This window comes from Xenopus laevis, chromosome 2S (genome assembly GCF_017654675.1).
Source record: "Xenopus laevis strain J_2021 chromosome 2S, Xenopus_laevis_v10.1, whole genome shotgun sequence".
NCBI classification, from domain to species: domain Eukaryota; kingdom Metazoa; phylum Chordata; class Amphibia; order Anura; family Pipidae; genus Xenopus; species Xenopus laevis.
Window position 1 is genome coordinate 101,606,590 of NC_054374.1, and position 20,107 is coordinate 101,626,696.

At 38.5% G+C, this 20,107-nt stretch overlaps 1 protein-coding gene across 4 annotated transcripts in view; it reads right to left on the bottom strand.

The window, feature by feature from the left end:
• Positions 1 to 17,556, bottom strand: part of LOC108709702 (TBC1 domain family member 8) — a 45,159-nt gene extending 27,603 nt beyond the window's left edge. The window contains exons 1-4 of one of the 4 annotated variants that reach the window (XM_018249762.2): positions 17,390 to 17,556; positions 16,696 to 16,959; positions 3,377 to 3,532; positions 1,852 to 1,970 (exon numbers count right to left, since the gene is read on the bottom strand). In XM_018249762.2, the coding sequence (XP_018105251.1) occupies positions 1,852 to 1,970; positions 3,377 to 3,532; positions 16,696 to 16,822 (402 nt within the window). In that variant the 5' untranslated portion in view covers positions 16,823 to 16,959; positions 17,390 to 17,556. Of the gene's footprint in view, positions 1 to 1,851; positions 1,971 to 3,376; positions 3,533 to 16,695; positions 16,960 to 17,167; positions 17,299 to 17,389 lie in introns of those variants that run through there. The other 3 variants (XM_018249767.2, XM_018249763.2, XM_018249765.2) reach the window with 3 other exon arrangements.
• Between the last annotated feature and the right edge of the window lie 2,551 nt (positions 17,557 to 20,107).

The following is a 20,107-nucleotide window of genomic DNA, read 5'->3' on the forward strand; positions in this document are numbered from 1 at the left end:
CTTTAACCCAGACACATTTTTCTTACACTCATTTATTCTAACATTCCTTCAGTATACACTATATGCCACTTGCAGACTCCTCATATTGGCCATCACCACACCTTGTGCTCCATATCCCCTTCTCCTTTTAAATTGTAAGCTCTTCTGAGTACTGCCCTCTTTTACCCCAATTGTCTCATAATTAGGACTTTGATCAAATCTGTGATGTGAAGTGATGACATCTTTACATATGATTTAGAATAAAAACATTATCAATAAACTGCAAGCATGAAAGTCATGTATAATGTGCATACGGCATAACAAATATTACTGCTGTATTTGGTTGTTTAAAATTATGCAATGGAATGCACAAATTATGGGACCTGTTATCGTCATACCTTAAGCCTACTAGAAAATCATGTGAACATTAAATAAACCCAATAGGCTGGTTTTGCTTCCAATAAGGATTAATTATAGCTTAGTTTGTACAAGGCACGGTTTTATTATTACAAAGAAAAAGGAAATAATTTTTAAAAAATCTGGATTATTTAGATAAAATGAAGTCTATGGGAGATAGCCTTCCCGTAATTCGGGGCTTTCTGGATAACGATTTTCCGGATAACAGATCCAATACCTGTACTACTTCTACTATTAATAATAAACAATATAAAGGGCTATTCATCTGACTAGCTTGTGTCAGGATATATTGCGCATTAGCACTGCTGATCTCATTTCCCTGTTTGTGATTTCAGACCATGGATTCTATGTATCTATGTATTCTGCAGTAACATTAGAGTCAACAAAAGGCCCCCATGTGTTCCTGATTGCTAGAGTTACTGTGTAGATTTTGAAGTAACAACACCCAGTCAAAACACTTTTCATGTCTAGTTCTAGCTCCTGTTTAAAAGACTCCTAATGAAATTAAACTCAAAACTAAAATCTTGTGGTCTTGAAAAGTTTCAAGTTGTGAAACTGTGTTTCAGATGTGCAATTGTGTTTCCTCATCTCCATGCTCTTTCCAGTACTGTTCTGAGAAATGTTTATACAATTTGCAATGAGGTTTTCCTTCCACTAAGCCACATCTAAACATTTGTCCAAGTAAGCTTTATTTCTGGCTTTCCCAGTTGTTGCATATTTATTTTAACTTAAATAATCTTTATGTGAAAGATTAGGTGAATTCAGTAGAACAGAGCCATTTTGTTTAGAACAACATTCTTTATTTATTTGGTTTGCCAATTGAATAGCAGTAGCTGAGTAAGGATTATGTTTGCTTGATAAGCAACGCCTTTTTTAATATGGGGTTCATAAAACTTTGAAGGATTTAAACACTCTAGGCCACAACAAAATATTAACCAGATACTGGATCACCGACCAGAATATTAGTTATTCTGCATACAAAAATACTGGACCTTCGATCGATCGATCGTTTGGTTTCACCTAAAATATGTATAATGAGCAGATCACATTTTCTGGGTTCACATGCCAATATGAAATGATGCACTGAACTATAACGAATCATAACCAGAACTATAACCACAACATCTATAATTGAATTCCTTTGAGTCCCACCCCATTATTTATATATGAATGTGGCAAACCTTATTGCACACATCTACCAATGCAACCACCACAAAATGTCTGCTACTATACCATGTCCCTAAGAAGTAGATTAAGCTTTCATTATTAGTTAAAAAATTCACACAGCAATCCAGATATTTCCGGTTCTGTGTGATATACATTTGTAATCTTTGTAAAATATCTGCACAAATGTGTTGGCACTATAGAAAGCATAATTTATATTTTGTAATGTAATGTATAAACCTTTCATACAGGAAATTCTATTATGTCCATTAAATCTCATTAAATACCTACCTTTACTTTGCCCTTGACAAAGTTGGAAATATCCTCTTTGTTTTCAAACACTGATAAGGTGTGGAGCAAGTTCTGCTCTAGCCATTCCCAGTGCCGAGTGATCTCTTCTACCGTAGCACCTAATAAAACAATCAGAGCCTGAAGTTGGATACTGTGTGTTCAGTTCTAAAGAGAAAGTCATTAAAGGGGCAGTTTACCTTTAAGTTAACTTTTCATATGTTTTAGAATTCTTAGAAACTTTTTAGTTAGTCTTCATTATTTATACTTTTTTTGCTATTTGCATATGTTCTACTGTATCTTTCTAGCTATCAATTTTAAAGCTACAATTTTATTATTTTTTATTTTATAGTCTGGTTGCTAGGGTGAATTGTACCCTAGCAACCAGTTAGCTGCTGTAATCCTAAACTAGAGAACTTGGGAGGAGAATAGCTAAATAATTGATAAAAAGAATTGAAAATGAAGACCAACTGCAAATTTTCTCAGAATATCATCGTTTTTATCAGTGCTGTTCAACTGATGGCCTGCTGCCTCCCCTTGTGTTCCCCCCCATGAAAGTATGGCTGCTGTGACTGCTTACCTTGTGTAAGCTTTAAAGGTATCACTACCTCTGCATTGCTTACACCTCAAATTGACAGTATTCTTCTGCATTGTTCCCACCTGTAATCCCCCTGCATTGTTCCCACATGTGAAGCCCTGGGCTTTTCACATCTCAGACCCAGACTGTAGGTACCAATATTGTTCACACAATGTGCTTATGCACAGGGTAAGGGTACCGTATGTCTTAATATGACTTCACTTATTCTAATCATTTTGTTTCCTAATTGTAACATTCAAACTAAGTATTTCTTTAGGTCCTTGCAATTTTAATGCTTTATTATGGCACAAAAATTATTCATGCTTTACTTTTAGCATTATTTTATTATTATTACTATGGTTACTTTTACTTTGGATGATGATTTATATATACTGTATTATTATTATACTTTTATAAATATATTGCTGATGCTATTTTGGCATGTGGATCCACTATGTGGATAAGAGCTTCACGTATTCTAATGAAAGCATCTTATGACAACATTCATATTAACAGGCAAAGAAAAGTACTATATTTAGAATGAACCATTTATTGAGAAAAACCTTAACATTACCATTAAGCACTCTGAAAAAAGTTGTAAACTGAGAAAAAAAATCTCTTATTTTGAACCTAAAAATTGCAGAAAATATATTGCTGAATGAGAATTTGAGTTTCATGTGTAACCCATAATTATAAATAAGTTAGGATTTTCCTCTAATATTTACTATGTTTAGTTTTCTAGTTAAAACCTTGTTAGCATGGTTATATTTTTGGCACATATTTTGATCTTGAAAAAAAAACCAAAAAAAAATTAAAAAAAAAAAAAACAGTTGTTATGGAAGGGAGTATTAATCTATGAATCACTGCACAAGCATCTGTTATTTTGGGTTACCTTCAGATCCTTCACATGCAGTCACTGAGCATGCTGAGAATGTCAGCTCTTTAACTCACCAATTGCTATGGCCCAGTACACTTCTGATCCGTTCAATAACTCACCACAAGCGATAGCTGGGTAAACCGGAGAACCAGGGACCTGAAGTAATATGCGAAATGGGGCAACACGGGCACTGGAATCCAAAACAGCATCCAGCGCTCCCACCAGACGACCTGTGCAGAGAGGAAAAAGAGAAGAATTACCATAACTATGTGAATGACACCAATCTATCATCATCTATTTATCATGTGCCAGCAACTAACCCTTTACATTGATTTGCAAACAATGTCTTGTTTGCAAATATTTAATTTAAAAAAAAAAAAGGTTACAGAATAAAAATAGGATCAGAGGGCCTTGCTCACACGTGCTTACAATCTGAAGTTTTAAGGAATATTTGAAACATACCAATTTATCAGAAGCTCATTTCATATCAAGACGCACTGAATATGCTTCTCTAAACATGTGCGTGTTTCAAGAGTGTTTGGAGGGAAGTGAAGAGTCTAACAGGTTTTGGAAGGGAGTACCAGAGACAGACAGAAGTCTTGCAGTCTGGAATGGGATGAAGTGTTGATGAGAGGGGAAGAAAGGCAGGTCACAATCAGAGTGTAAATTGTGTGAAGGAGTGTATTTTTAGGTTAGAGCTGAGCTATTAGGCTAGGGCCACACGGGAAGATTCAGGGAGATTGGTCGCCTGGCGACTAATCGCCGTGTCTTTGAGGCGACTAATCTCCCTGAATGGCTTGCTGGTATCTCGCACCCACTAGCGCTAAAGTTGCCTGCACCTACTCTGTGTGAGTAGGCAATACGTTTTTCTCGTGAGGCAATTCATTTTTTTTGTTTTAAAATTTTTTCATTTTCAACATGGACAGTGCTTTTTACAGGAACAGACGGATGTTGGACATTTCCCAGCCTGCTTGGGCATTAAAAAATTCTCAATTTTACCATTTATTCCCTGTGTTGCATGAAATTACATCCCCTAATTGATTTTAACGGTAAAATAGAAACCAGATTTGTGACTTTATCTTGGCATGTGTAAGAAAAGTGGTAAAAATAACAGGAACCTTTATGGCTGCCGCAAAAGTGAAGCCTGAGATAATGGCTCGAAGTAGCCAATTCGATGGTCGAAGTAGCCAAAAAACACACTTCGAAATTCAACGTTTTTTTTTTATTCTATTCCTTCACTCGAGTAAAGTAAATGTGCCCCTAAATGTCTGTGACCCGGAAGATGGCTGCGTGGAACTCCGATACCAGAATCTGATCCAAGGGGTAAGTATAAAGTATGGGGCATTTCCCCGGGGGGCACGGGCTTTTTTTAAAGGGTTGACTTCTCCTTTAAAGGAATTCCAAGATAACGTACTGTTACCCTGCACTGGTAAAACCGGTCAGTTTTAAACAGTGCAGCAGTACATTATATTTTCATTACTTTAAAGGACAGCTGCAAGGGCAAACAAGGTTACAATGTTCCTATGAACTGTATTAAAGGGGGAATAGATTTGCAGGAGGATAGGGTAGTTTTTCATCTTTACAGAGCGCTGGTAAGACCCCATCGAGAATATGCCATACATGTTTGGTCTCCAGTAATAAGCATGCATGGCACGAGGGAGGGTGTGGAATCCCTCTGGGTAGAGATTTTTACTGGGCAAAAGGTTACAAAGAAAATTATCATTGATGTATGCTACAAACCTTGTATAAGTGATGAGAATGAGACTCAACTACTGTTACAAATGGAGGCGACTTCACATTTAGGTCAAGTTATTACTATGGGTTACTTCAATTATCCAGACACTGACTGGGGTAATGAGGTTGCTAAGTAAGAAAAAAACTTGCAGGTTTGTGATTTGACAGCAGTGTGTGGGGCAGATTTACATAGGGTCGAATATCGAGGGTTAATTAACCCTCGATATTTGACTGCCGAATGTAAATCCTTCGACTTCAAATATCGAAGGATTTACCGCAAATAGTTCGATCGAACGAAAAATCGTTCCAACGATTAACGATTTAATCCATCCTAAAAATTGTTACAAAGCCTATGGGGACCTTCCCCATAGGCTAACATGGCACCTCGGGTAGGTTTTAGGTGGCGAACTAGGGGGTCGAAGTTTTTTTTTAAAGAGCCAATACTTCGACTATCGAATTGTCGAATCATTCGATTCGAAGTGGTAGTTCAAGGTCGAAGTAGCCAAGTGGATGGTCGAAGTAGCCAAAAAAAACATTCGAAATTCGAGCTAAGTAAATGGGCCCCTTAGTGTTGAGGTTTGAAATAAAAGACATGCGTTTAAGGCTTTCAACTTAGCTGGGATAGCTAAAATGTTTGTCAGGTATAGGGAGACTAATAAATGATGCAAAAAAAACTATCAGACGAGATAAAATCGAGATGAAAAAGGGTATTGCAGCAAGGAATAAAATTATGTTTTAATATGAATATGAACCACAAATTAAGTTACTGGTTAATTTAAGGAATGCTGGCCTGGAACATAGTATTTGTACCTGGATAGAGAACTGGCTAAAAGACAGATTACAACGAGGGGTGGTGAATCTAACATTTTATAATTGGACCGGTGTTGTCAATGGAGTACAAAAGGGCTCTATATTTGGTCCTTTGATTTTTAACATGTTTATTAATGACCTGGAGGTGGGCATTGAAAGTATCATTTTCATTTTTGCTAATGATACTAAACTGTGCAGCACTATTATGTTCCATGCAGGATGTTGCCACTGTTCGAATTTGCTAAATTGGAAAACTGGACCGCAAACTGGAAAATAAGGTTTAGTGTTGATAAATGCAAGGTTATGCCCTTTGGCAGAAACCATCCATTACTGTATGTAGCATGTGAGCAGGCTGTAGAAATCTAAATATCTATGCACAGTACCCTACTTGTTATTCGGTATGGATAAGCCAAGGAGAACAATTAAATATAAGAAAGGGACATAACTTATGTCCCTTTCTTATGTGACATAAGGCAGAATTACCTGATCAATTACAGAATTGAAAGCAAAGTAGACTCCTTGAAACAAGCTTCACTTATATGAAACCTTGAATACAAGTGTTATTGTAAAACTAAAATCTCTAAAACCATTCAGTAAAAGCATTGTGTTAAAAAGCCACTATATTTTTCACATTATTTTTTCCTGTTAAATTTCTTTATTGGGAAATTAAATTAATTAAACTTCATTTTGCAGTTTTCCTCCCAGCATCTATGAAAACGTATATTGCAATTATGACATGGGAGCACATCCAGAGAGATCATGGGCCAATTTGGTTATAAATATAGGCAATGATCTTTACATACATAACTGGTATCACCACATTTAAGGGAACAATACATATATACACACAAAAACATTTATTGTAAAGCTGAAGAAGTACAGGGTATATTAAAAGGGAGGTGTGTAAATCACAAGTCCCTCTCATTTCTGTATGATTGTATCTTTGCAGTCTATAATAACTATTATTTATGCATGTAAGTACACTGTCCTTGAATTAAAGGAAGAAAACTTCCTGTATGTAGAATTTACATCCTTTTTATTTTTGTCTAATTGTCCAGCCAGACACACAGCAATAGATTTTTCTGCCCAGGGAGTCGTAATTATCTGCATATTTTCCAGGATTTGCTGAGTAATAACTTTGGAATGAAACATCGTTACGACATGAAAGTGCTACTGTTTTACTTATTGTTCAGTATAATGGTTCTTTAAAGAGGAGCAAATATCAAGAATAGAGAAATCAATAGCCCATAAGACATATACTGGAACTTCAGGAATATTAGTATTACACAATAAATAAATTGGTACCTTGTTTCCAGATCTGTAAACTAATGCCAATCAGACAGAAATTGTAGCTGTGGGAAGGCAAGTAAAAGAGCCCATTTGGCAAAGTGCTATTTGATGGGCATTTCTAGAATGTATTTGTAGGCTGTGCCACACACCATGGCTATTTTCAGTTGTGTAATTTAGACTCATCATAGGTATGGACTGCCTTCCAAATAATAAACTAATGAGGTCTGCTGCTTTATGGAGCACTACAACTTGAGGCCCAAATATGAGCATTGCTTGCATCAGTATTTGTGTACTATGTGCCCCAAGGCAACAACTACAGCACAGGTTGCATTGTGTGTTCTGCTGCCTATATATTCCCCATTATGGCCAAGCATACGGTTTAGTCTGAATTCCACCAGAATTATCAAATGCCATAGGATCCAATTATTAGAGGCCCAATTTAGTCAGCCCAGTTGTGGTTTTCAGACTTTATTTGACTCGGGGTCGCCTTATTTAGAAGGTTCTAGATATGCTACTTTGTTGTATCAGTCAATTAATCATAGTTTCAAAACCTAGAAGAGAAAATAAGACACAACAATACATCTTAACTCTCACCCTGAGATTCTAGGAGAGAAAACAGGAATTCTTTCCAAATATCATCCTAACGGGATAGCATAAATTCTACAAAGCTTAAGTGTATGAAGTTTGCCTCAGAGGAGCTTTAAATCTATTATTCCTATCACTTTCCCAACACATACACATTGGAAAAAATTTCAGGAACCAATTAACCTGCTTTTATGTTTTTCAAGTATGATAGGAAACCTGGGAAAAACCAATGCAAACAGAAGGACAATATAAGCAAATAATTGCTGCAGTTCCCTGGGACAAAAAGGAACTTTACTGCATGTGCATAATCACCAAATGCCAGGAGCAGGAGCTGAATAGGAATACCTACCTGGTAACCAGTATGTACTATGACTTACTGTAGAATTGTACTGTACTACATGCCTTTCTACAGAAGTGACAGAAGTGAAAAGCTGCTGGCTTCTATAGGAACACACTTCTATTATAGAATACAGCAAACAATTCATGATGCAAGGATTTGAAACTAAGCAGCTTGAGTCATTTTCATGTTTAAATTTCCCATGGTAGAAATGCACAAGCATACTATGCAAAAAAAACGATCTTTCCTTTGTAATCTGATCAGTGCACTTTTTCAGAAATTGCTCTGAGAGTTGGTGTTCTACAATATGCCAAGAGGAAATGTAAAACAATAAAAACATTATCAAACTCCACAAAGAAACATTGCTTAAAAAAAAGTCCCTGCATTTCCCTACTTTGCTTAAAAAAACTTTGGAAACAGAAAACACCCTTTCCAAACAAGAAAATGTTATAACCTCTAAGTTATGGGGGGGGGGGTGGAATAACTGGTATCACACCCTTTACCACTAATGTAGGTTAACAAGAAAGCCCTGCCTTTTTGGAAGCATGGCTATTTTAATAATTTTTTTTCCCAGAGCCCAGACTGACAAGGGGGCCTACCAGCAAGACTTGTCTTACATTAGTAAGTGCAAGCATACTAACTCAATTAGATATAATTGAAATTGCCAATGGTAAAACCTTCCTCGCAAGGCAACTCCAGGCAATTTAGGAAGAACAAAGCAACATGCAGGTGATGAGCTGCATAATCCTTGAGGTTCATTAATGGGAGCTGTTGAAAAATGTTTAAACCAATGTAGCAAATTGTAAAAGTTCAGAGGCTATCTATGCCTGGATTACTTAGAGTTGCCAAACTAAAACACAAGACACAGGAACATAAGTTTAGACTTCAATTTTAGAAAAACATTAATAAATTAGAAAGCAATCGAAAAGGTTTTCTGGCATACTATCAGTGTAAACGGAAAAACTGGAAAAAAGTGTTTGAAAGGTGAACAACACTTTAACACCAAATGTATTTTTATCAAGATAAACAAAACCTACCAATATATGGCAAATAACCCAAAACATATCATCACAAAATCATGTCCATATCATTTTGGATGCAAATTCTGACATATGCTGAATTCTTAAGGTGGCCATACATGGATAGATCCGCTCGTTTGGCGATGTCGCCAAACGAGCGGATCTCCCTCCGATATGCCCACCTTGAGGTGGGCAATATCGGGCAGATCCGATCGTGGGCCCTAGGGCCCAACGATCGGATCCTAGCATTCGGCAAACGGGCGGTCGGATCGCGGGACCGCATCAACGAACAGATGCGGCCGCGATCCGACGGGATTTTTAAACCCATCCGATCGAGATCTGGCCGACTTTCGGCCAGATCTTGATCGGGGAAGCCCGTCGGGGGCCCCCATACACGGGCCAATAAGCTGCCGACACAGTCTGTCGGCAGCTTTTATCGGCCCGTGTATGGCCACCTTTACTGTGTAGCAATTCTGACTTATCTGAAATAACTACACATGCTCTTTATTTTTAGCCCATTCAACAGCTACACCATTTGGAAGCTTATTTGTAGTCTCTGTAGCTGTGCAAAAAACAAGAAATTAAATCAAGTAATAAAACCCTCCCAACGGTGCACCATAAAGATGTGGAAGCTCAGTGATGGGGGGGGGGGGGATAAAGACACTCATTGTGTACATTGTGTGAATACCCATTGTTGCTGATTTGTGTACTACTTCTCATGTCTGCCAGTTTTTGGACAAGGTTTCCACATCTTCTTCAATAAAATGAATAACTTGTAAGTTATAACACCACATATTTTCATTTACACGGCCTAATTGCCCTATTTTACAGTTCTTTTATGCATAACCTATTCAAGTCAATTGAAAAATTTTGAGTAAATTCCTACAGTAAAAAACTGGTGTATTTTTACACGGCATCATAAATAGGCCCATTCGTGTCAGGAAGGTCCTATAATCATCTAATATACAAGCATCCTGGAACACTTATTTCTATAAAATCATTTCTAATTACCTATTTTTTTTCCATGTAATCAAGGCATTATATTAATATTTATGCATGGTTTTCTTATGCAGTATAAAGTGCATGCAAGCAGTTGCAGGATATATTTAACAACATATGGCAATTACAGATTGTGTGTAATCATGGTGTGTGGGTCAGGAAAAAAAACTCAACCCACACTGACCCTTACCCACAAAATGTCATTGAAGAATCCAACCTATATCCACGTCATCTCACTCTGTACGCTACTTCTATGCCCGCCTCTGCTTCCAAGACATAGCATCTTTGGGAGCAGTAGAGTTGTATACCTTCCCTGCTCCCAACCCTAACCCTCAGTGGTTGACCAAATTTCATCCCAAACTGCCCAACTGGTAGTCAAACCGCAGTAACTACAGGTTTCGGGTCAACCCGCAAATCACTAGTGTGTAAGTATACAGTGGGTTAAGCAAAATTATATGCAAAAGCATTAAAGAGATTGGCTTCAAAACTGGTCAGTATTTGTAATTGTCAGGAAGTTGGATTGATAATACATTGCTGGGCAATTAAAAAAAAACAAAAAACACTTTTTTATGGTTACAGTATAAGTGTAGTGTTACAATGCCAGTACACAACAATAGGTTTGACATTCTTCCTGTACAGTAGGGATTTCCTAAAGGCTAGAGCTGCATTGAAAACGGAGATGTAGAACAGCTGAGTGCCCACGGGTTGTACATCCTTAAGCTATAAAGAAGGAAGCAAGAAAAATAAAATTAGCTTCATCCTCCCCCTTCTCCACACAGTTAAAAATACTACGTGTGGAAAGCCACACATTTGCTGTTTCAATAACAACATGCTTTGTAGTTTGTCTTTTTTCTGTGTGTTACTTAGTATCTGTTATGCCCTTTGTCCCATAAAATTCTTAGGAAAAATATTACATATTACCTTGGCCTAGAATGGATGGAGACACCATGTATTAAAGTCTGCAGTGGGCAAAAGCCTTAATATGCATCAAAATGGGTAGTAAAGTCGACATGCATGAAGGTTTATTGCTTAAATCATTGCAAATGTGTGCTATATTTTTATGTGCTATATAAATTTTTGTCCACAAACCATAATCTCAGACGAGAAGTGAAAATGTCATTTTCAACTGAAAAGGGCCAGCTGTGCCGGTACTGGAGAATTACAAGCTACATATATGGCACAGTTTCAATTAAATTGAGTCATGCAGCGGAACGCATACAGTAATCCAATATCGTTCTTCTGTAATGCTTCATTACAGAGAGTTCAAGGTCTTCTGCATCATTAAAGGGCTTTTACACTACATTTATGGCAAGGCCTTAGAAAATATAAAGTTAAAACTATATTCATCTTTCATAGCTAGAATTTATTGGGAATACATTCACATATATTTAAATTGTTTATCAATTCTAAAACCCCAGCATTCACATGGCCTGCATTCATTATATAGTTTTCAAGTACTGCAGTGTAAGAAAGTACACATAATAAATTTTGAGGGAAAATGAAAAGTGAAATGTTTAAAAGGAAACTCATAGACAGCAATGGGTGAAAAAATTGTTGTGCGTCAAAATACACAGACTTTCGGTTTCAATTTTTTTCAAATTCGAGTCAGATTTGTCCATCACTAGAAATGAGTATTATCTGAAGCAGGATGTGCAGTTATTTTATTTATTGATAGAAATCATTCCTTCTGAGAAAATGAATAACTTTAAAGGAGAAGGAAAGTTTAAACCACTGGGGGCGCCAAATGTTAGGCATACCGCAGTGATTAGAATCACCAGACAATGTTCCAGTTGGATTTATTTTTTCAGGCCAACTGTGCCAGCCAAGTCCAAAAATTATATACTGCTACAAGGAGTAGTTGAAGTAGTTAGAGGTCCCATGTACTGATTGAGAGTGCTCTCATCACTGCTTGTTCGTGCACTGGCCACTTATGACAGCCAAGTGAGTATGCTGTATTAAGAATCTCACTGAAGATTCCAAGCAAACCGCACTTACTTTAAAGTTTACTTTTCCAAGGTATGGGTGCACGTCAAATAACCTGTTCACCAAGGTTATAACTTGAACACGTTTCTCTCCACAGACAGCACATTTAATTAAGAATTTGGAGTGCTGTCTGTGGAGAGAAACGTGTTTAAGAATCTCACTGAACAGAGCCACAGACTTAGGGGCAAATGTATTAAAGGTTGAATAGTAAATTCTAATTAGAATTCAAATTTTCAAATTTTTTTTGGTGTCAAAATTCACACACTCATTTTAATCCCCCAATTTGAATATAAATTGAATGTGAGATTTACCGACCATGGAAACAGTTCTAATTCGAATATTCGCCACCTAAAATCTGCAGACTTAATTTACAAGTCAATGGCAGAGGTTCATTTAACCATTTGAATATGTTAATTGCCTTCCTGAAATTCAAGTTTTTTCTGGTTCAAATTAGAATCAGAGACTATTCAAATTTTTGGGTTGGAACTTTTCGAACGAATATTAGACGTTCTAATTTTCTTAAATGACCTCACATTCGAGTTGGGAGTATATTCAAATTTATTTGAGCAAAAAAAAATATTCACATAAATTCGACCTTTGATAAATCTGCCCATTAAAGTCGTTGTTCACCTTCTAAACAATTTATTTCAGTTCAGTTGTTTTTAGATTGTTCACCAGAAATAATGACTTTTTTCAATTGCTTTCCATTTTTCATTTTTTTCAAAATTGAAGTTAAAAAATGTAAATTCTGTTTCAGTCTGGCAGCTCAGTGATCCAGGAGCATACTGAACTGTTACAATTTGCAACATTTAGTTGATACAATTACTGGATACATTTCTCCTTCAGTATCTTAATATAGAATATTAGCAACTATTGTATCAATTCTAACAGCTGCCTTAAATGGAACTCATCGATTCTGTTCAGCAGGAACAAAGATAACAAATGTATCAATTTAGAACAGTTAAAGAGTTGGCGACCCCCCCTCCCAGAGCCGCTTTAGAAGGTGAAGAATGAAACTTTACACTTCAGTATTAGAAAAACGATCACAAATAGAAAATAGAAAGTAATTGCAAAAAGCCTTTATTTCTGGTGAAAACAACTAAACTTGAAAAAGTTTTGAAGGTGAACAACCTCTTTAAGGTGGCCATACACTATAAAATCTGCTCGCTTGGTGGATCTTTCTTCTGAGGGTAATCCCCTTAATCTCGGGGAAAATCAAACCTCAACCCTGCCTAAAGGACCCAAATCAGCATCTTAAATCTGCCCATGTATGGCCACCTTAAGTTTTTAAACAAAAGGCTGCTTACCTTAAGAGAACTAGAATATCCCTTTTTTTGGTAAATAGGCATTAGAAATACAGCAGTGGTTGTCAAGAGTTTTCAGTGAAGTACACACCTTAAAATTAGAAGCATTTTTTCCTCATCCTGCTAAAAGAATTTCACACCTCCTACGTTCTTTACAGTTCCCACTCACATCCCATATATGTCTAGAAAATCCCCACAACAGATTTAGCTTTGAGGAGACATATTTAATAAATATGTTGCATTATATAAATTTATTTTGTTACAACATAATTTCAGTTATTATGAATCTATTTTCTTTTTAAATTCTAGCTCCTTAATCATTCTGTACAATCAAAAATAGGCAATGCAGCCCCAGATTCTGCCTCAATTATCTGCAATAAATATAAGGCAAGTAGAACACACTGCATATGTGCAAAGTTTGCAAACAAAACTATTATTTAAAAAAAATGCTCACACCCTTTTCCTTAGTAATCAAGAAACTAGTGATGTGCAGGCTGGCCCGACACCCGCGGGTTGGGCGGGTTCAGTCCGACCTTGCACCACTATTTGCGGGTGGTAGGCTGGTCCGGGTTGAGCTCTTCTTCCTGCTCTCCCCGCCACCTTACACTGCCGGCCTCTGAGAGCAACATTACTTTGAGGGTTTACTGGTGTATTTATATAGACCTTTCTGATAAAGCTTACTTCATTTTAGCCTTTCCTTCTCCTTTAACATCAACAACAGGTTCCTCCTGTGTTATGGCATAGTCAATGCAGCCCCTTTCAGAGTCCCTGCAAAAATTTTTAAAACCCTACAAAAATAGAACTTACAGAAAGAATGTTACTTTTATTATTATTATTTTATTATTCTAGCAACATATGGAAGCTGATTTTTAACTGATAATTACTGTATGAGACAATATTTCATACAAACCATTCTAAACAAACAGGGCTGCTTTTTGTCTGAACCACATATTATTCATGGTTACCATCCACATTCCTGCCTTACAGCCCTGCATCTTTCTTGCTTTTCTTGCTTTCAGTAGGATCAACTACACGAATTGTATCCTCAACCTCCAATGAATAGTTTTGAGTCAAATTCATGTACACCATGTGAGCCAATCAGGATATATTTAAATTAAACCCTGTGCAAAAAAATGAGTGGGTGCCTCTAGACAATTAAAAAAAACAGTAAACAACTGTATAAAGCAAAATAATGTTCCCTTTAAGTGATTATTCAAAGCTGAAAATTAAAACTGATTTTCCAGTTTGCATATAGACGGTAGAGTCCTGCATTGGGTCAGGTACCTGTGGAATACCTGAAAAGTGGTCGGGTTTCAGGCAAAAAGTACCTGATTCTTTGGCTGTGCGGGCAGTCAGCAGGTAACTTGGCTTGGTACCCAACAAAGGTGCAGGCTTTATATGTCCCACCCTCTCTTGTGGTTCTTCCAGTTTTAAAAGAAGCTTCAGAGACATAGTGATGTCACTTCCCGTCAAATGTGATGGTTTTCTCTAATCCCCTGGGTCGAAAGGTTAGTTGGCCTTTGCGGGTCGGGTAGCGGGTTCGGGTTGTGGGTATGGGTTTCAAAAAATGAACCCGCGCAAGACTCTAACAGAAGGATGATGGCCAGTCCAATTCACACCAGAAAAGGTGCCCTTTTTAGCCACAAAGTCCTTTAGAGCTTCAGTTACTCCTTAAGGGTTTTCTGGAATGATTCACATCTAGACTACTTTCTATTTATATGTGCCTAATCCAAAACAATCAAAGATTATTGTGTTTTCTATCAGTAGCTTGAGGGCATTCACAAAACAGGAGTAAATATTACTCCATCCAGTTGACAGATCAAAGCTAAAACTATAAAGTAAAAATACTTCAGTTTTTGAATTCTGCCAAATAACTACAGTACTGGGACATACTAAAATCCTCTGGTGTACTCATGGATCAGATTATCACAGTTTGTAAAAGATGCCTACTCCCCCGACCCATGCGTGCATCCACATACACAGGTGATTGCTATAGTAATTACTAAAGGGCGATAAAGGATGTGAAAACACTGGAGGGACAAAAAACACACATGAGCAAATTGATTGCCACCAGGGTTGCCAGGTTGGCAGTTTTCCAGCCATATTTGGGCTACTAATTTAAAGCCCAGGCAGGTTGTAAAAATTAGCCAAGTTACAGATTTGGACTACTTTATGGGCCTTTGCTAGTTTTTAGTTTGGAAACCAGCCAACGTTTTTTCTTGCCATAAAGTGCCAAGCCTGCGTCTCCCAATGCAAGTTGGGTAATGTCGTTTTTGTTTAACAATTTATCGCCTGCCAAGTTTAATGTAAGACTACAATACCCAGCATGCAATGGGATTTACTTTTGTAGAAGTCGGGAGTTACCAGATTTTGGGCTCTGCTGCTGGCCCGGCAAAATGTCTAGAAGTTGACCTTGTTTCACCAATATTTTTTGAAATCGTATATGTTTTAGGGCCTTATGTGGCCCCTATACCTCCTGGGCTACCTCTATAGTTCTGTCTCTATTGAAGAGGGTGAATCTGTCCCATTTTGCTTCATGGAAAAATTAGCAAATCATTGAAAATTTTAAAAAGGTATATTTTCACATATATTCATTATTTTTTTTCACTGAACATATTGTTCTATTTTTGGGCTACTTTTGAAGTGCCTCTTGGCTAGGTTAGGGCAGGTTAGATAGCCGATTTTGGCTGGTTTTGAAAATTAGACCTGGCAACCCTGATTGCCACAAGCTTTCAGATCAGTCTTGATCCTATTCTGCATTTTCCTGTTTCTCACAAGCCTTAAAAGTAAATAAAAGTGAGTTAGAAACAACACATTATAAAGGCTCTCTATGTATTTTGATGCTACAGCACTTACTTCAATGGATGCACAGCCAAACACCTCTAGATGAGGGTCCAAACTGTAAGGCTGGGGGCATCACAGACAAAGCTCATTTTCAAATCTAGAGAAGCCCCAATGGAATCCTCATTCAAAGCAGAAACTGCCACTAAGTTACATTGCAATAGATGTTTTGTTGTTGCTACCTGCTTCTGTTTCTCTGCCAGGAGACTATGACAAGCACATGAAAACAAGGAGCACTAGTAAGAATCCCCCAGTGTGTCTCTTCAGTGACTAACGGCACAGAGAGTGCTGAATCGTACAGGTGTGAATGGGCAGCTGTACACAAATGAAGAGCATTGTTTCCCTGGCTGCCTGTGCGTCTGAACTGGTGCACGTGCGTGAATGTTACAGTCGCTCCTGAGCGTGTGGCTGCTTCCCAGCTGCTGTTGCTGCTCAAACCCAACCTGAGGCACAGGGTTATTTATTTACCAGGGACAGTGAGAGACACTTACCAGTGAATTTGGCCGTGCTGTCCCCATGTCCACGTCGCTTCTGCAGAATGAAGTACTCGTTGGACTTCTGAGTTACCCACAGCCGCAGCGCGTTCTTCAGCAGCACCTCTTCAGGTTTCAGCCACATCCTCGTGCAGGACGGTGAGTCGCTCTCACCAGTGCATGTCAGATTGCCTCGGACAGGACGGCCGATTGTAACGAGTGAGGGGATTAGCAGCAGCTTCTCGACACAGCGCTCCCCCTAGCGGCCGCTCCGGACGGTCCCTGCATTGACAGATCAAATCTCAAGAGTGGCTTCATACATAGGCACCGCTGCCATAGTCTCCCCTTTATTTATTCAATATTGCCCCTCCCCCTCCAAGAAAAACACCCCATTCACTCATGGAACAGCTGTGCTCGCCAAATCTACGCTTACAATCTATACCCACTACCTACCAAATACAGTTCATTGGTAATAAACACAATCACGCACCTCCCTAGTAACCCTCAGCCTGGCCTGTTGCAAGCCATGTTCACTTCTGCTCTTGTCCTAAATACCCCAAAACAACTCAAATACTGACCACCCACCAGAAACTTCCCTGTCACTACTCAGGCTTTCCTTGTCTGGGCTCTCCCTCCTCCCCTCTACTCTCCCCGCCGCATTCCTACTCTTCCCTCACAATCCTACACATCCCGCCCCCCATCAATGTCTCACCTGCCCATGCACGACAAGCAGCCTCTCTAGCCAATGTTTGGGCTTTGTGTGCCACACAGACGACTCCACTCACAGTTCCGGTGTGGGCTCCACTCTGTCCTGTCACATTGGGGATGTGGCCTTCCTTCTGGGCGTGCTTTTCAGCTGCTGTTGCCTGTCTGTCTGCGCTGCTGGTGCTGTTGAAAGAGCAGTTTGTTGTTTCTGTACCTCACAACATTTTGGAAGGAAAAAGAGGGACAAAAAATGTTTTGACCACACCCCTTATTACCATGTTCATTTTACAAAATGTGGCAGTTTATAAAAGTTTGAATATATTTCTCCTTATCTAAACTGTTTTTTTTTGGGTGTCTCAAAATTTTTACAAAGTATCTCATTTGCACCTGTTGTGCTGTTGTGCTGTTCTGTGCTCTCTGCCAATTAAGTGAGAAAGTTTGTTTCTTTTTCTGGCTGTTCAGTGCAGAGAAAATAGGGACTTTCCAGTACAGGGACTGCAGGTTGAGCTGTCAAAAGAGGGACTGTCCCTCCGAAAAAGGGACAGTTGGGAGGTATGCTGTAACAATGGGAGGTGTGGTTGATTTCATTCTTATTTTACTACAACAAACCAGCACAGCATACTATGGTTGTGTTATTGTCTTTCCCCTTAAAATCCACTGGGCTCAGCCCACTGGATTGGTTCTTTGGATATTCACACATTCTGTTTTCGTTTACAGTAAAAACAACAGCAGAAATATTGACATATTTGCTGCTACAATAGTCTCCAGAGGGACATTGCTTTTTGAGATTTGCTTTCAGTCAGCTATTTGAGCACTGATGTATGGAGATCAGGAATGGATCAAAGTCAGCAGTCTAATTCATCTCCCAGGTGTTCACTTAGGTTGAGGTCAGAACTATGAACAGGCCTGTTAAGATCTTCTGCAAAGCAGTGCTGCACAGAGTTCTGTGCATGGGGCAGCGATGGACTGGCCCTCTATGTTACCAGGTAAAGATACAAGATAAAGGGCTTAACTACATTCTGATGAGGGCTGGGTGCTCCAGGCAACCCGGCCAGCAGCATCGCCCCCCTCACCACAGAACTAGCCAGACTGCAGACCGGACTGGGGTAGGCAGCAGTGAAAGTTACATGCCTGGCTCCCCCTAAGTTTTGCGCCTTAGGCAACATGCCTACTCTGCCTACCCCTAGTTCTGGCCCTGATTCTGATCATATTTGTGGGTCAGATACTATCTGATTTTGCCACCCAACACCAAAAGAATTGTAGGGTTCTACAAAATCTGTAATCTAATGTCGGTTCAAATAAAGTCAGATGGAGGCTTTTGTGCATGCATTTACATCGAATAGTCAATGTGTTTGAATGGGAAAAAAAGTCTATTGGACACCATCAGTTTTTATCTGCAGCATGCTGTGTCCCCTTCTGACAAGTGTGTCATGTCGGATGGCAAATCTTCCATGTAGTTTACAGATCAGATTTTTGTATCAGTCACATATTTTGACCCATGTGATTGCAACCGACTTGTAGGGTGCAATCTGTCAATCCAACACCATCCTACAAAATTTCCCAAAGAGTTTTAATTAGTTGTAGTTTGGGATATATCAGTATTTCCATTTCAGGCCAATATCCATAGTGTGTGTGTGCACTAACAGTCTGATATCAAGGTAACATTCTCCTGGCATTCACCATTCATCAGACTGTTTATAATTATCCAGTCAAATCTTAGCATGTGCTTTCTGATGTTAAACATTTGCAAGAGACTGTTCCCCCTATTAAGCTCATCTAGTTTATATTAAGCTACCAAAGAATTACAATGTGCTGACATTGAGTATAGAACTTAGCACTCAGCCCATACTACTGAACCATGGTTGCTCCTAGACATTTCCATTTTACAGACACTACACTTAGGGTAAGGTCACACTGAGCGTTTTGGGGAGATTTAGTCGCCTTGCCTCCCCGAAACGCTCAGTGTGACCTTACCCTTATAGTTGGGCCATAGCAGGGCAGAAATTTGACAAACTCATTTGTTGGAAAGGTGGCATCTAATGATGATGCCACAATGAAAGTCACTAAGCTCTTCAATACAATTCTTTTTGCTGCACCAGAATTACATGTCTGTGCTTAACTATATAACTCTAAAAGCAATGGGTGTGGTTTAAATATATTCCACTTATTAGGTGATACTTTCGGCCATATAGTGCATATTTAGTATCAGAGTATGACATTTTAAACGTAAAATATATATATATATTTCTATTGGGGGGTGATTGGCCAGAATTTGATCTGGTATGTTTATGACATGAGGACTGTAATTATCATCCAAAGCGGTCCTCACGTGATAGGACTATAGGCCCTTTATGCAATCCAGTCATAAGCCTGGACTTAGGTGGGGAAGCTGAGCAAAGATCTACTCACTTGGAAAACTATAGCTTAAAAAACAATAAAGCTATAAATTATGTATTTCATATACTAAACTTGCTGTACCAGCCCAGATTTTCAGTAGCTCTATAATATAGCCTTTGCCTTCAAAGTTGTCCACAGGAGCACCATTTTGAATCTTGTTAGGTTGTCTTTTTGTGTACCAGTGGTACTGCACATGCTCAAGTGGGCTCTGGACTGCTTTTGACAAATTAGACTTAGATGTCATTATCAAAATATTATCAGAAAGTGCATGTTGCAGTGTCATGACATCTGATGAAACAGGATTCATTAATAATAAATGCAAGTGTAG